Source organism: Xiphophorus hellerii, chromosome 6 (genome assembly GCF_003331165.1).
Source record: "Xiphophorus hellerii strain 12219 chromosome 6, Xiphophorus_hellerii-4.1, whole genome shotgun sequence".
Classification (NCBI taxonomy): Eukaryota; Metazoa; Chordata; class Actinopteri; order Cyprinodontiformes; family Poeciliidae; genus Xiphophorus; species Xiphophorus hellerii.
The window spans coordinates 5,187,277-5,203,483 of record NC_045677.1 but is presented as its reverse complement, the minus strand read 5'-3'; the positions used below and the strand labels follow the sequence as shown (position 1 = coordinate 5,203,483).

Here is a 16,207-nt window from a genome sequence, read left to right as displayed (position 1 = left end):
CTGCATTTGTTTCAGCAGAAAAAAAGAGCAGATAATTTGACCTGTTGTCATGGATTTACAAACTGTTATAAGGACTGTTTCATCAATGGCTGTTGGTCATATTGCAGCTTTTCACCCTAAATATCCTCCCTTTGCTTTTCAGTTTACTGTGGAAAATTCCAGAGGTAATGCTAAAGTTTAAATCGTGAGTCACGTAAATGGTAATAATCTATTTTACTCAGATTAAAAACAAAATAAGTTGGGTTTGTAAGATGAGCTTTTTGTCTGTAGCGTGCCGCTTTGACGCCTACGTTAACCTTCACTGAGCTTCCATTACGTTCTGCTACAAAACGCTTCCCACTGTCTGTTTGTTGTGTAGGTTTCTCCTGAAACTGAATCTTTTGCATTTCACAAGCAGGGATTCGATTGCGTTGTAAGCTGAATCATTGGCAGGAATCCATTTGGCGATCAGGAGGGATCTAACGCTCTAAAGATCTGTGCAACGATTGAACTGCTTCGTAGAGCAGTTGTTTAAAACCATATTGGGATGTAATATCCCTACTTGAATCAAGGTTAAATGTTCAATTAAAAGTGGGAAATGAGAGCCGTGTGACATTACAGCGTGGTTGGGTCTCATGTGCTGCTATAGGATTATTATAGAGACCTTTTAGGAAGCCAGTACAGTGAAGCAAACGTTTAATAAATGATTCCAGGTAATAAACTCGGTTCACTATCTGACTGCGTCTGTCCAACAGTTAACATGAGGATGTGTCAAGCACTTTTAATACAACCCCATCATCTCATTACAGAGGTCCACCAGGTTTAATTACTTTCTGCGCTTGGTGTTATACTTAACCTGATGTGTCTGATCGCTTTCATTCCCATTACTGAGCATCTGCCACTCCGACCCAAGCCGAAAGAGATCCAAATAGAGAGGACACATTAAAATTGTGTTATCCAGACTCTATGTAGACGGGAAATAAGTCCTGTTTGTCTGGATTGTATTGCGTTTAACCAGAATTACCCATCTCTTTCTCACATTTAACCAAACGTCAATGTATCAAAACATCCATTAGGTTTTTATGCTTCTGAATATTTAATATTTTGGAAAACTTGGATTTTATTTTCTTCACCGGAGGGGTGGGGTTTCAATCGTTCAGAGATATGTTAGTTCACCCAAGAACTACCATCTTGTTTGGCAGCTGTGTTTTACAGCTTCTGTTGTTTTCAACTTTGAATTCAAGTCCGTTCACGGAAGGAATGATTGAAATAAAATCCAGTTTTAATAGATATTTTCTGACATCTGTAATTTCTTTTTAATGGCGGGAGGGGAAAAGATTAAAATCAGATTTACTTTCAATGCTAAAAGTCTCAAAGGAAACACAAATAAGAGCGAGGAGTGGAAAAAATAGTCATATTGCAACTGATCTCATTATTGCAATATCTACCGTTGCTATCGCCGTCACAAAATTCTCTATTATTATTGTACAGCACTAGTTTTCATTATACTTGCCTCTTGCTTCTACCAGCTATTTTTTGTTAAGGACAGTTTTGTCACTGTTGTGATAAAACTTCTTAAGTAGATTGTAACATATTTCTTTAGCATCCCGTGTAAATGTATGTGAAAAATTGTTCTCCTGTATCAGAAACGTATAGCTCTCCCTTTGAACATTATGAAGTTTAATGACTGTTGTTTCAGCTCCTCTCTAACACATAGCACACACTGATTGGAAGTATTATTTGTTTTTTACAAACCAGGATGAAAACCAGTATGTTGATAAAACACAAAGCAGATCAGCCAAATAATAAACAGTTTTTTGCAACATAGATTGTAACTTTTAAAATAATCATCTGTGCAAAAGGCAGCCGCATGGTTTGCTTGGGTGCAGCTGACTTTGGTCAACCACAAGTAAAGGGAGCATTAATGTCAGCAAATATGTCACGCGTGCTTAAAGGACAGATAAAGTATATGGCATTCTTTAGTTAGCAATAGCCAAAGTCTCCTGATGATTTTTTCCTCCCCCCCACATTCAGTATATACACAGATATAATATGTAGCATGAAAATGTTGCTATATGGCCAGAATACACTAGGAAACAGAGCAGAAAACAAATTTAAAGTTGAGTCATTTCTGTAGAAACCTATTTGGCAAAACCTGTGGATGTGGTTGTGTGTTTGTGTTTTTGTTCAAATTCAGCCCTTCAGGAAGCCTTTCTTAGTGCTTGAACAAAACTATACATCAGTATGTTATATAATAAACTATAAATCATTCCTACGGCCTTGAAGCTCTAAAAGTAGGCACCCTTTAATGAGCAAGAGTAAACAAATGTTCTGCAACTGCAAACTCCTGAACATATCAGGCAATCGACATCAGTAAGTGTATCAGCGTCTGCGCGTTCACAGCAGCGCTGACACACTTCCACCTGTTTGTGTTCATATTTGATGAGACTTTGTCATCCGTCTGACTTCAAGATTAATGCCCACAGACGTCTACCAACATATCCTGAACATAAATCACTGTGAGGTTTCCTCCAAGGGGATAATGAGGCTTCCCAGAGTCTTGCTTCAAGTGCTTGTGCCAATGTGAGCTGACAGGAAAGGAGAAATAATGTCATTTAGGAGGCTGTGGGGCTATAATTAGCACAGTGTGTGTCTTTGGTCAGTACACAAGGTTAGAGAAATTGCTGTGTTTTGAATCACACCAGGTAGCCGCTGACATCCTGGATGGCCTCTTGATGTGGGTTTGTAGACAGGTTTAGAATAATAATGTCACCACTTCCTCTTTGGTAAAATACCATAAACGGTTTTTTAGCAGTTTGTTTTTATTTTCATAGTATCAATTTATCCATCCATTCATTCAAAATTTATTACATTATCACCTTTCATATATTAAAAAGCACCGTAATTACATTTTTGGAAGGTATTGCGTTACTAGCCACTGAGTGACGCAAAAGTTTATATATAAACGAGCAGAAAGCATTCGATGTTGCCTAGCGATAGCTAAAACAACAACATGAATCTTCTGGATACACAATAACCGTGGAAATGTAAATAAAAACTGGAAACAAAATCTGCACCTGGCACTTCAAAGGCAGCTAAACTCACGCATCAGCCCAATTAAACTCAATTATTACTTACAAAAACAATTTTGAGAACGGCTTGTCTCAGGATTTGTTGATGTCGTGTTGCATTTTCTATGCTTCCATCACACCCCATTAATTTTAGGAGGGTGGTGATTTGCATGCTGCTTTTGGCCGACAGGATACATAATGCCTCCTGTTTTGACAACACTCCCATACTTCACTCTGAGCTAATGAGGCAATTCATCTTTGATACACGGGGGAACGTGCTTATCACTGCATTATCTGCATTCAGCCCCTCAGGGTCACCAAAAATGAATAATGGACTTTTATATAATTTGTTGTAAAATAAAAACACTGGGAGGGCTGCACAGTGGCGCAGTTGGTAACACTGTTGCCTTGCAGCAAGAAGGTCCTTGTTTCAATTCCTGGCCCAGGAATCCATGCAGAGTCTTTCTGCATGGAGTTTGCATGTTCTCCCTGTGCATGCGTGGGTTCTCTCCGGGGTCTCCGGCTTCCTCCCACAGTCCAACAACATGACTGTCAGGTTAATTGGTCTCTCTAAATTCTCCCTAGGTGAGAGTGTGTGTTTGTGCATGGTTGTTTGTCCTGTCTGTCTCTGTGTTGCCCTGCGACAGACGATATACCCCGCCTCTCGCCCGAAACGTTCGCTGGAAATAGGCACCGGCACACCTCCCAAGCCCTCTAGGGACAAGGGTGTACAGAAAATGGATGGATGGATAAAACACTGGGGAAATAGTGGGTTGTGCTTGTATTTATTTATGTGTATATCTAAAACCCCAAAGATGTGAACTGTTTTTTAGCAACTTATTTCTTGAATAGCTACAAAAGAAGTTTAACCAGTTCCTACATAAATGCACACCTTTTGCTATCCAATCATTTCTCAGTGGATCCAAGAAAATAATCAGCAGACTATCCTGAGACTGTATTGGTGTTAAATCAAGCAGAAAAGGTTTAGCTTTTCACAAGTTGACATTGGAGGTATTTTCTTTTTGCTGCACATGCATCCTTTGCTGCAAATGCTCAAGTGTAAAAGGATGGCAGGTTATTGCATTTTAGACTATAAAATTTTCATTTTCGTATTTAAAAAAGGAACAAAATGATTTATTTTAATATTTTAATGTATGTCTAATATTGTATAAAAAGGTTTAGGTAGTTAAATGAAAAATCTGCAGAATGTGACAAATGTTTTTTTGACTAATTATCACAATAATTGATAAAGCAAATGATTACTAAATTAATAGTAATTTAGTAGTCCGCAAAGCTTGCCTGAGGACAACAACATGGAGCTCAACCAGATACAGTGGAACGCCTCATACATATGACATATTGAATAGGTGAAGGCTTTAAGTGGTTAGCCACGCCCCTTTGGTGTTGGCATCGCCACTTCTACGATGTTGAGTGCCCCCTAGTGGTCAAATAATTAACTTAATTGCTCAGATGATGTGTGTGCAGCACTTATGTTGATTTTTATCGCAGTTGTTAGTGTGTGGGCTATATTTCGGATCTTTAAGTGGTGATCATTATGCCACAGGTTTGCCTAGATACTTGGTGATAGAATATTATTGTCTTAAAGTTGCATATATTCATTTAGAATAGAAACCCAAGACAGTCTGAAATTCCCCTATAGAAGGAAATAAAAAAGAATGCAAATGTTGGCAACTTTGATCCCAGGGGAGAAGCCTTTAGGTTCATATGTCTGTGTTCACATAGGCATCATTCTGACTGAGTCATATCCTATTTGTGATGCTGATAAGCAGTGACTCACCATAACACCAAACTGCATTTGTTTAGATTTTTCTCTGATGTGCTAAAACTGTGTCCCTGTGTTGGAATCGGCGATTAATAATTGAGCAGGCAGGCAGCAGTAGTTTGTCTACGGGTGTGGTGGGATCTGGTTGTGTGCATCTCTTCCATTAGCCGTGCTGCGGATCGAGCTTCTGCCTGCTGATTCTCATCTCACTTTTGTCTCGATGCCTATCAAGCTCACTCCTTTCCCAATGAGCCTAACATTTGCAAACTCCCCCTCCCTGCCCCCAATTAAAACTAAAAAAGTAATTTCAAGCAGATGGTACGAACCGGCCGGGGTAATTATTGCCAAGTGAACTGTGGCCCTCGTGGACCTCGAGTGAAATGAGCAGAGCGCAGCTGGATTGGGTTGGAAGCTCCGTTTCTCTGAGTAGCTGCACGATGAGGAGGCGTTTGACCTGCAGGAGATACGCAGCCCATCAGTGTTTTTTTTTCATTCATCATGCAATCAAAAAATGTCTAAACCGTCCGAGTACTGCAGAGCTTTTCATCTTGAATTGTGTTTTCATGTTTGTCTTTTTTTTTTTCTTAAATCACATTATTTTTTCAGTGATAATACTATGAAGTTAACTTTTGCTTTTCTAACAGAAAAGAGAATAAATGATCTTAAAATATCCCCAGCAGGATGTGTAATGTCTTATGAAGGTTTGAGTTGGCCGCTCTCTCTCTGTGCAGGATGTCTTTACCACCTACTGCCAAGCTGCAGCTACATTTTAGCATAAATTACAGGTTCTTTGAGGAGCCAAGAAGGTATATATTTCAAAAATATGCCATGTGACAGATGATATTACATAACTACAATTGAAATGTTCAAACAATGCCACAGTCCTTATTTTCTACCTTAGCTATCCATCTTAAATTTTTATTTATTTATTTATTTTTAAAATGATCTTCATTCCTGCTTGCCACCGAGGATAGAAGTGAAAAATAAGCCTCATACTGAAAAATGTGTTTCCTTTCTTATTGAAGAAAAATTACCGTCAAACATATTTATATTCTTCGTCATTTACAATAAGACAGAGACAAATACGAAGCAACGCCAAGAAACACCTGAACTTGAAAGAACAAAAAGGAAAACAGAGCAAAATGCTGCTGTTTTTCTTTCCAGCATAACCGGGTCAATTCATGCATTTTGCAGGAAAAGCATAAAAGAGTTTGTGACAAACACATTTACTGCTCCAAATGCAGCTAGAAGACTGTTAGTGTTTTCCCAGCTGCAAGAATTAGTGAGCGATAATCGGCGTCTTGTGCGAGTGCTTTTCAGCGAGGAGCTTCTCGCGGCTCTTACAGCTGGAGAGCAGTCAGGAAAATCACATAACAGCTGATTCTCAGCTGACCTTCACTGCAAATACCCTCTGCCTACCAAGTCCAGCTTGGTAGGCAGAAACATCGATTGTTGATTTAAAGGGGAAAGGCTTGACATAAGTAGGTGCTTAGTTGTACGCTAGTGTGCAACCTTAATTAGTCTGGCTATTGTTGTTTTCTGTGGTAATTAGCAGTTTATGCTTTCTCTGACTTTGTTCTTAGACAAAATCTGAGTTTAACTTGTGATTGTCTGCTCACAACCGTGATCAGGGTCGGGTGAAAATAGAAAATGACTGAATGGAGCTCTCACTCATTCACATTTACCCCCGAAGTCCTGGGACTAGACAAACACACTTGATTAGCCATTATACAAATGAATCGAGGCAACAGAAGTGGCAGCATCTGTCATTAAAAAGGCAATAAGCAAAGGGATTTGTTGATTGGTTTAAAACATGGGTCTTAAATGACATCACTGTTACCTGTCTTGAATTCAGTCAAAGTATTATTATTAACCTTTATTTCAGCAGGAACTAAACTGATATAACCCCATTTATGCTTACCAGTCCTTCCTTATCAGTTTGCTGATGTCAGATAATGAGAGAGAATTTTGTATGACTTTGCTGGACAATAAATTGTCCTGGAAATTATTTCAATAAATGATAATCGTGTCATTTTGAGACCATTTTTCTCAACTAATATAATGACTAAGGCATAATAATGAAAATGCAGCCTTTTAAAGTTTAATAAAATTAGATTTCCAAAGAACATTCAACACTGGAACTGGAGGACATTTTGAATATCTAAAATAGATGAAGAAAAAAAGACCAAAACAATAAATAAAATGGATTAAGAAATCTCAACAAAACATTTCCCTTCAAAACCAAATTAATCATTAGCCTCAGTTATTGAACACAAGCAAAACTACCAGTTTGGGCATTCATAACAGAAAGGAGACAAACTAACTACACTGTACCGTGTGTCATGTGTTTGCTGTATTTTTTTCAAAATGGCAGCTTTTTTTTTTTACCCCTCCAGGGGGTCTTTTGTGGGCTCTAGTGTCCCTTATATGATAGTAGGCTGACAGGAAACGGGGAAGGAGAGGGGGGAAGACATGCGGCAAATGTCGTCGGGTCCGGGAGTCGAACCCGTGACGGCCGTGTCGAGGACTCAAGGCCTCCAAATATGGGTCGCGCTAACCACTACGCCACCACGGCACGCCCAAAATGGCAGCTTTTCAATAATAATAAAGGGCAGCATCACTTTAAAGATTGATCAAGCTATACAAAGGAGCACGCAAAGGGGAAGTTAAAGCCTATTTTAACTTATGCTGTTGTTTGGTGTATTCCTTATTGTGACAGGATCATATCCAAGTGTAGTCTAGGAACGTGTACTCGGATCGCTGACTGCTTACTTTGGCTACACATCCATTTTGTGGTGTCCTGCGATGGGAAATGGAAAATGAACCAGCAACAGTTATGTGTGAATAACAAGACCAGACAACTGTGCTGAGGGCTTGTAGCCAGTGATTTATTAGTGTGTACAACAGGTCCTCCTGGAGTACCAGCCTCAGGAAATTGATTGACTCTGACCTCTGCCTTTGTTCGAGTCTTTGGCAAAGTTTTTGTGCAGAGCGTTTGTTTATGTTTTTTAAGGATGAGTGAGAAAGCTACTGTGATAAACTCATGGCCCTAATTTTCTTCCAACTTCCTTAACAGACACAATCCTTAAATGTCTCTGATTCTTTACGCCCATGATATGTTTTCCAACTGTCTAAACAGCTTTGGAAGGTAAAACGTTTAGCCTCCTTGAGATTTAGCAATTAGCATCCATTTCACTGCTCTGCGATAGAAAACCTGCAGGAAGAGGATCATTCTGTCGACCAGACAGATGGAGCGAGGGAAAGACGGCACAATGAACAAGAGTCGCCGAAATGGTTGGAAGTGGAGATAATTAGCGCTGGGTGTCAGCGGTGGCGAGGTCTAGGCAGGAATAATGAGAGAAATGATGAGACTGATTTCGTCTGATCAGGGGATGTTTGCTGGGATTTATGTCAAGTGTACAGTTTCTGGCTGGCGTAGTTTGACTGCCTTGTTTTTACAAGGCAGTCAAACTGCCTTCCCTACATTTACGTGTGAATGTAGGGAAGGTTTTACTTCCCTACATTCACACGCTCTGACCTAAGCTGTGCTTCTTTTTCTCAACAGCCAGGAAAACGTGTGCCCCTGCTGAGTTTGCCTGCTTAAACGGACAGTGTGTCCCGGGCCGGTGGCGATGCGACGGGGAACCGGAGTGTCCAGATGGCTCTGATGAGGCAGAGGAGACGTGCAGTAAGTACCACGTTCTATATTGTCCTGCACCAAGCGATTGTTGTTTTGTCTACATTAGCTAAAGTTGCTGTGAGTAGAGGCCTACAACCTAGCAACATAAGCTGCGTTTCCATTGATCTTAAAATTGAGCAAATTGAAATTACAAAAATAAATTTGCTTACTTGAAAAACCTCAGTTTTGAAAAAGCTCACATTATTTTAAAAAAAGTTTTTGCGCTAGGTATTTCGGAAATGGATGCATTTCGCAAAATGGAAACAGGAACACTTTATTCGCATTAGATGAACCACGTGATCGACAGCCGGATGTTACTACTGGCAAAAATGACCAAGAAGACAATGACAGGAAGGAGAAAGAGGTTCTCACTTGTTTTGTTTATGGATCATTTTGAGTTATTTATCATTGCCATTCAGGTCTTTAGCTGTAAATTGTTTGTGTTGAGTTCCTCTGTTTTTTCTTGGGTTCTGCTCTTTAGTGTTAGTCTTTTCCTTTAATTAAAACATAATTTCCTGTTCAGTTCACTCTGTTACCTCTAGATGCTTAAGCTAGATCTCAGCAGTTAATTTAGTAAAACTTGCCACCATCTTTTGCTTATGAAAATGAATATGGCACCAAACTTTGAATTAAAATTCAGAAACTGGTCTTTTTTTGATCGACTGTGATATTTGTCTCAGTTGCAGGCACCTACCGTCTCCTTTTCAAATGAACAGAATTTTGCGGCCATTTTCTTGTTGTATCTGGTTTCGGTGTTGTGCCTCCACCTCAGACATTTTAGATTTAACACGCGTCTCCTGGAACCTGCGTTCAAGTTGCTAATTTCCAATGCTGTCTTGGCTCTGGTGGCGGTTCAGCCGTCTCGCCCGCCTCCACTCGCCCACTCACTCTAGAACTCAATGCTGTCTGACGGCGAGTACAAGAAAGCCCTCGATTATCTCTGCCAAGCTGTGAGAACCCGGGAATGCTGCGTGGCTTACGTTTGGTGTCGGCTTCATTGGTCTTACATGCCAGGCCTCAATGGAGGTGAGTTCATTTCAAAATGGAGCAGAATCTCTAGCAGGGGAGGTTAATAATTTTTTCCCCCCTTTGATTTAATATTTCTTTGGCTCCTGGTTGCTTCGATTACCCTTCAGTTATCAGAAAACTTAAAGTGCTGTACTAGGAAATGGGATTACGAGATTTTAACTGCATGAAATTTGTAAAACTGTGAATAATATCTAGAGAAGTAGTTTCCGTATATTTACAATAATTGGTAAATGGGTAGTATTTGTGGTTTTCCACATTGGTTTGTTTTTTAGTTTTGTTCAGATTAGGCAAGAGATTTGCCACTAGGGTGTCTACTACTTCAGTTCCAGTCTCAATAATTATAGCTTTCAGATTTAAACTCCTGGAAGTGTTTCTTAGGAGGGATTGCAAATGTGGAACCATGCTGAAAATGAAAGAAGGTTGTCATTCAAGTTCTGTAACATTTTATTGGCTGTGAATGTTTTGGTCTGGGTTTTTTCTAATTCCAAGTAGAATCCCCCCATTGCTTCTCACATAAAAAGGCTTTTGGAAAGACAACATGTTTATGTTGGAAATGCAATTAAAGATTATGAAGGAAGGATTCATAGTCCCAGTTTCCCAGTCCCAGTTTGGGAGTAATCCATCAAAATGGAAATCTCATGAATTAGCTTGATGCTTTAAATTAGAAAAGTTTCAATTCCAGAAGTTGAACGGAGGTTTTATTTTCCAGTGGGCGTCCAGAAGGCCACAATGGAAATATGGTTTCACATAAAAAGAGCAGCTTGAGCATAAGAAGCTCTAACCTTACTGCCGCTGCGTATCTAGATAACAACTTCACATGGAAAGAGTCAGATCATCACAACGTCAACTGAACAGGAGATTTCTAATGAGATCTTCACCACAGCTGTTTCTCTGCTGTTTGACTGACTCCAGCTGGGATATAAACACAGCAAAGAGGCAAAAAGAGTGAGGGGAAACTCTAGAGTGGTCATTTTAGAAATGCATCTTGAGCGACAGTCATCTCATCATCTGTCATAAGGCTCAATTTACTACTTGTCTGATTGTGGAGTAACAGACTCAATGAGAACTTTATGCAATAAGATATTTCAGCTTGCATGCTAGATATAAATTAAATTAGTACAACTTTCAAAAGGATAAGCTAATGCTTATTATTGAACAATAAACTGGTAGTTTAAATTAGACACAATATACATACATCTGGAGCGTAATCTGTAGTTAATTAGCTAACATCTGTAGGCAGTGCACATGGAAAGTACAGGGCTTCACTTTTTCCACTTCACTTTTTCCACATTTTGGTGTCACAGCCTTACTCCAAGTTGTATTAAATTGATTCCTCTCCTCAAAATACTCCATAATAATGATGTAAAAAATGTTTTTGAGTGTTTTTTCCCAAATACATAAAAAATAGAAAACCAAGAAATCCCATTTACCAAAGTATTCACAGCCTCTGCTTGCCTGGTCGTTGTTCCGCTCAATTCTCATCTCCCTTCAGTGCTCCATTTAGGATTCCTCCAATTGAGTTTGATTTCTCGGGTCGAATTTTATCCTGGCCAATCAGCAAATAGAAAGTTGAGTTGTGAACGAGAATGTCAATTTTCTGCTGTGTTTTATATTTGTAGTCTCCTTGTAGTTTTAGCAGCGGAGGAAGTGAACAAAGCCATGTTGGCCACGCCTTCAAGGATTGACTGAGAGCCAAACCTTCTTGTCCAACATTAGTGTGTGATCTCAGAAATGTTCTTTTGGATAGAAACATTTCTATAAACACCCTAAAACTTGTGGAAAATCTCCCTAGATTCCCACACGCATTTGTCACTCAAGTTCAAATGCTTGTGAAGGCAGATGAGATAACACTTTTGGCAATCCAGTGTATCTTCCAATTCAAAGATCGTATTGATCAAATGCAATTCCTTTCATCCAAACAAGCCCAGACATGACTGGTCAGAGCTGCAAAACAAGATTTATGCGTACAGATATAGAATATTCACACATAGATAACACTCCCTGCACATTACCTTTAATTTAACTGAGAGATTACATTTGGTGTTATGGCAGTAATTATTACAGGCCTAGCTCCAGTTAAATGTTTTGTTTTTAATGTTTTCCATGTACCCAAACATGTGATACAAACAACCACGCTTCCACACGCATTGCTGAGACATTTTTTAACTTTGTGCTGCAGACATCTGTGCCAGCGTCATTCTGCCTCACTGATTGGATTCCCAATTACACGCTAGAGTAGCTCTGCTCTGAATCCGGGCCACACGGAACGAGTCAAACTCCCGAGCAGTGAAAAATGAATGATTCTTTGGAGAAACACGTGAAGTGCCAGAGCTCCTGGCTTTCAAATTAGATTAGCGTGTAATCAAGGAGGAAGTGGGCCACGGCAGCCAGCTGTGCAGGAGCTCCTCCTGCTCCCACAATGCAGCAGTGACAGTTTCATGGACTTTAAGAGTGAGGGTGGGCTGGCAGCCGCATGACGCTTCCTGACAAAATTAATAAGTTCAGCTCAAGTCCGTGTGTCGGCTGGTCCTCGGGGATTTTGAAGACATATCTGTGAGCTGACAGTCATGAGTGAACTTTGGTGTTTTCCTGCTCCTTCAGGAGTCTTTCATTATTCAAATGAATTAAATTAAAAGAAAATGGAAGTTTTAAATCCCCCTGTGTTCTGCTTTTAATGTAATTTTTCACGTGTTGCATAATTTAGAGCGGAGTATAGATTTTTCGATGAAAGAAGTTTCCTCATAATCCGCACAAATATTGACTTTCACATCCTGCTGGGATTTTTCTGGAGGAGTTAAAGCCGAAGCCATGGTCTTATATTGACTTTGGGTTTTGTATTTTAAAGCATTATTTAACCAGGAAGTAGAAATCTCCTGAGGATACAACAGTGTTCTGGCCAAGAAATTCAGCTGTTGTCAGTATAGAGAAAGAATATGCTCTCAAATACAACACAATGTAACCTAAAATAAATATTGAGATAATGTAAAACTGAGTATTTGCAACTAAAATTTTCTGTTAATGTTTTAGCATTGTGGCTCTTAAGTTTAATGTGTTTGTAAGTACATTTATTTTACTCACACTGATGGACACATTCTGAATTCTCATTCTAAATGCAATGAATACAAAATTTTCACTTCATATTTACTTTAGATTGTAGATTAAGTATCAAATGTTGATAGATGTCAATCAATTCTGATGAACTGATGAAAAGTCTCAGTTTTGTTTAAAGAAAGATGTATAGAAACTTTATTTCAGACTCAAGGTCCAACTAAAACAAGAAACAAAACAAAAAAGCACGTACACATACCTGTCCATATCTACAATTATTTAAAAATTACTATTATTTAAAATGATAAAATAAGATAAAATGTAGTCACAGACAACTATACCAGTGTTTCCACATGTGTGAATGGTATCGTGTTGAGATCAATCTAAGGTAATGATAGTTTTATTCTCAGATTTATTCAAACGATATATAAACTTAGACATCAGACTCCTAAGCACTGTCTGCAGAGTGCTTACTCCAGCACTCTCCATGCCGTTATGCTAATATTTCAGCCATGGTGCTAGAGCTAATCATCTATCAGCCAATCAGAGGAGACATCGGCGTCTTATTCAGGCACTGGAGTGACAAGCCCCTTATACTTGAAAGTGGCTATGTATGCAGTATCTTTGGGAAATTGTAGTCTGCGATTTTATAGAAGAGCGATGGATTCAACATGTTCAAATGACAACTTTTTATGAACTTCGATGCTGTGAGAGCTCTGGTGGAGCCAGCTGCACATTGTCTAAAAATGAAAAACAAACCATCTAATACTTCCTGTCGTCTTCTTTGTTGTCTCTGCCAGCAGTAGCATCAGGTTGTTGGTGAATTGCGTGATGCAAAGTGGTGTTTCCATTGATTGCAGTTTTCTACTTTGACACGGCTGAAAAACGACCTAATCCTAGCGCAAATCCTTTTTGTTGAAAACGTGAGTTTCTTCAAAATTGGTGTGTTTACATTGAAAAAATGTATTTTTGTGATTTCAGTTTGACCTACCTCCATGTCAGGCGAACAGTTGCTCTGTGGGGGTTGCTTTCCGTGGGGCGCTGTGGCTTCCAGGAACCGATGCTGTTCTGGGTACTGAGTGCTGTCAGATATATTCCCTTTCAATTCCACATAAATCATTAGCACCAACATTTACTGCACACACACACTTGCTCTACTAACACACGCTACCTCACACACATCCACATTTACATCACCCAGAGGCCAATGGTCATAGAGCTTCATATTTCATTATGCTGCTTTGATGCCATAGTAACCCTGATTTATTAAAGTCAATCATGCAATTAGCATCTATCAAAACGTATAATTTTTAGCAGTAAAACATAGACCTACTTGTTTAGAATCCAAGCCAACATATTTGATTTTCTAGGAATGAAGTCAAACTAGTTCTGATTGCAGGACTAGTTTCCATTGCTCACATCTCTCTACGCTGAGTTGTGATTATATCTTCACCCAGCTGCTTTAAGCTGTACATTATCAAGTTAGTGGGGAAAATGATGTGCATGTTATTGGTCTAATGGGGTAGAAAACTGTTCAAGTATACCCTCCAAACGAAGTCTGAGAGGTGTTGTTAACAAATCAGCGGGGGAAAAATAAAACAGATCACAGTGGTTTTATTTGGATAATGAAGTAACAATCCAGGAGCTGGGGTCGCGCGTTTAACGTGCAACAAAAGTGTATTCCTTGCTAACACACTAAACTGAGAATAACAATTTTACATCTTGCAGTCTCCAAGCAGCAAGTGGGTTTCTCTTTCACTACAGATCTATAATTCAAAGATTGAGACATGTCCATCCTAACGCGTTTAATGAAGCAGTGAAACTGAGAATGACTCATGATGCCGAAGCACTTTGCGCCTGTTTTAGCTCCGAGATGGACGTGTTGAATCAGATCCTACACCACCCGAACAGCGACCTTGACATTTACAGGTGAACATGCCTCAGAGTGCTCTCACAGTAAATAGAACCCACCGGATTGGTGAAAAGCAGACAGTTTATTTCTCATGAATAGATGCAAGTTTCTCTAGTACATGTGTTCCCAATGATACTGCCCTTGGTCTGTTTGATTTAAACCAGGGGTGTCAAACTAATTTTCATTTTGGGCCATATCAAGATCACAAAGGGACAATTGTGGCTGAATTTATTGACAAAAGTAGCCAAACTAAGGAACATTTTAAATTCAAAAAACATTTTTGCTGCTAAATTATTGGGTAAATAGACATATGAGGTCAACAACAAAGATATGTGTTGTTTTGAATTTGTTATTTAGGTCACTGCACCATCACATTGGTGCACAGTTCTATTTTCTATTCAGCTTTCAAGTTTTTCAGGAACTCTTGATCATCCTTTTAAAAAAAATCCCCTGGACATGTGGACGCTAACGTTAGCTTTGGAGACGTCTGTGCTGCTGTTACTTGTTTAGCATTGAGATGTTAGTTTAGACCTGAATAGTTTCGCTGACAGGCTAACTCCTTTAGCACAACTCGAAGACAGCAACAGTCTTTTCCAGCATCCCATTTTGAAGCACGCAGTAACCCACCGTGGGCTGAGAGAAGCAGTTTCGTCATCCACCGCTTGTGCGTCAAATTTAAGGGCGTACCAGAAACGAGAAAATACAAAGGTTCCCGTCGGGACAATGTAAAGAAAAAATATTCAATTTTTATTTTAAAAAATGTTAACAAGTTAATAAATCCTGTTCCTATTTATAATTAAATAATACTGAACATCTTTTCATGTTCATTAAATTTGGCACTATACATAAAGAAACTGCTTTGTTTTGATTGATGAAATAATATTTAAGCACGCAACTATTATCTTGAAGGTTCTTGTGGCGGATCGGCTTTGCCCTGAGTTTCACGCGTGATCTAAATCATCCTACTGTAGCTCTGGATTTATGAGTGGATGGGTAGTTCTTATTATGGCCTGTGATAATCCTGCCATGTTACAGCAGAACCATGTAACACATGAATGATTTTCTAGATTTCAAGCCTTTTATTTCTTCATTTAAAGCTTTATGATGTAAAAAGCTGCCACTAATAGCAAGGTTAGCCGTACCCATTAAATAAAAAGTGCTGTGTCATTGCTGCTGAGATGAATTCTCTTTTGTCTTGCAGCAGAAGTCATGAGTAGATTTGTGAGCCAAGCCCATAATTCGTCTGTGGCAAATTTGCGCTTTATTAAGCTGTTACCATTTGAAACCAGAATCCATTAACTTTTAGCTGTCTTGATGTGGATTGAGACGGCATGGCTCTGGTCTGATATCTTTGGAATCTGAAGGAGCGGAGCTCAGGCTTCATTAAGGAGCCATCAGTTAAAAGGACAGGACAGTTCGCCCTCCGCCCGGTAGATTCACATTCTGCTCGGCTCTGTGCTCAGTCGGCCGTTTCTCCCTCATCTCTTTCCATTTGGTATGGACGGCTTCGGTTTAGCCGTAGAAGAAAAACGGGAAAGGTTGTGCAACACTCTGACTATTCATCTGTCCCTTACACATCCCTCTTTTCTTCACCGATTCTCTTTTGCTCTGATTTTTCACGTCATTCTCCGAGGTTCTACAGATTCATCCCAGTGGAACAGCATTTCCTCTTTCTAAGACGCCTTCCTCTTCACCTCTTTCATCTC

The 16,207-nt window shown here is 39.4% G+C and overlaps 1 protein-coding gene across 3 annotated transcripts in view; it reads left to right on the top strand.

The window, feature by feature from the left end:
- Positions 1-16,207, top strand: part of LOC116722060 (low-density lipoprotein receptor-related protein 8-like) — a 97,696-nt gene that overhangs the window by 23,948 nt on the left and 57,541 nt on the right. For all 3 annotated transcript variants that reach the window (XM_032566169.1, XM_032566170.1, XM_032566168.1), the window contains exon 3: positions 8,399-8,521. In XM_032566169.1, coding sequence (XP_032422060.1) covers positions 8,399-8,521 — 123 coding nt within the window. The remainder of the gene's footprint in view (positions 1-8,398; positions 8,522-16,207) is intronic.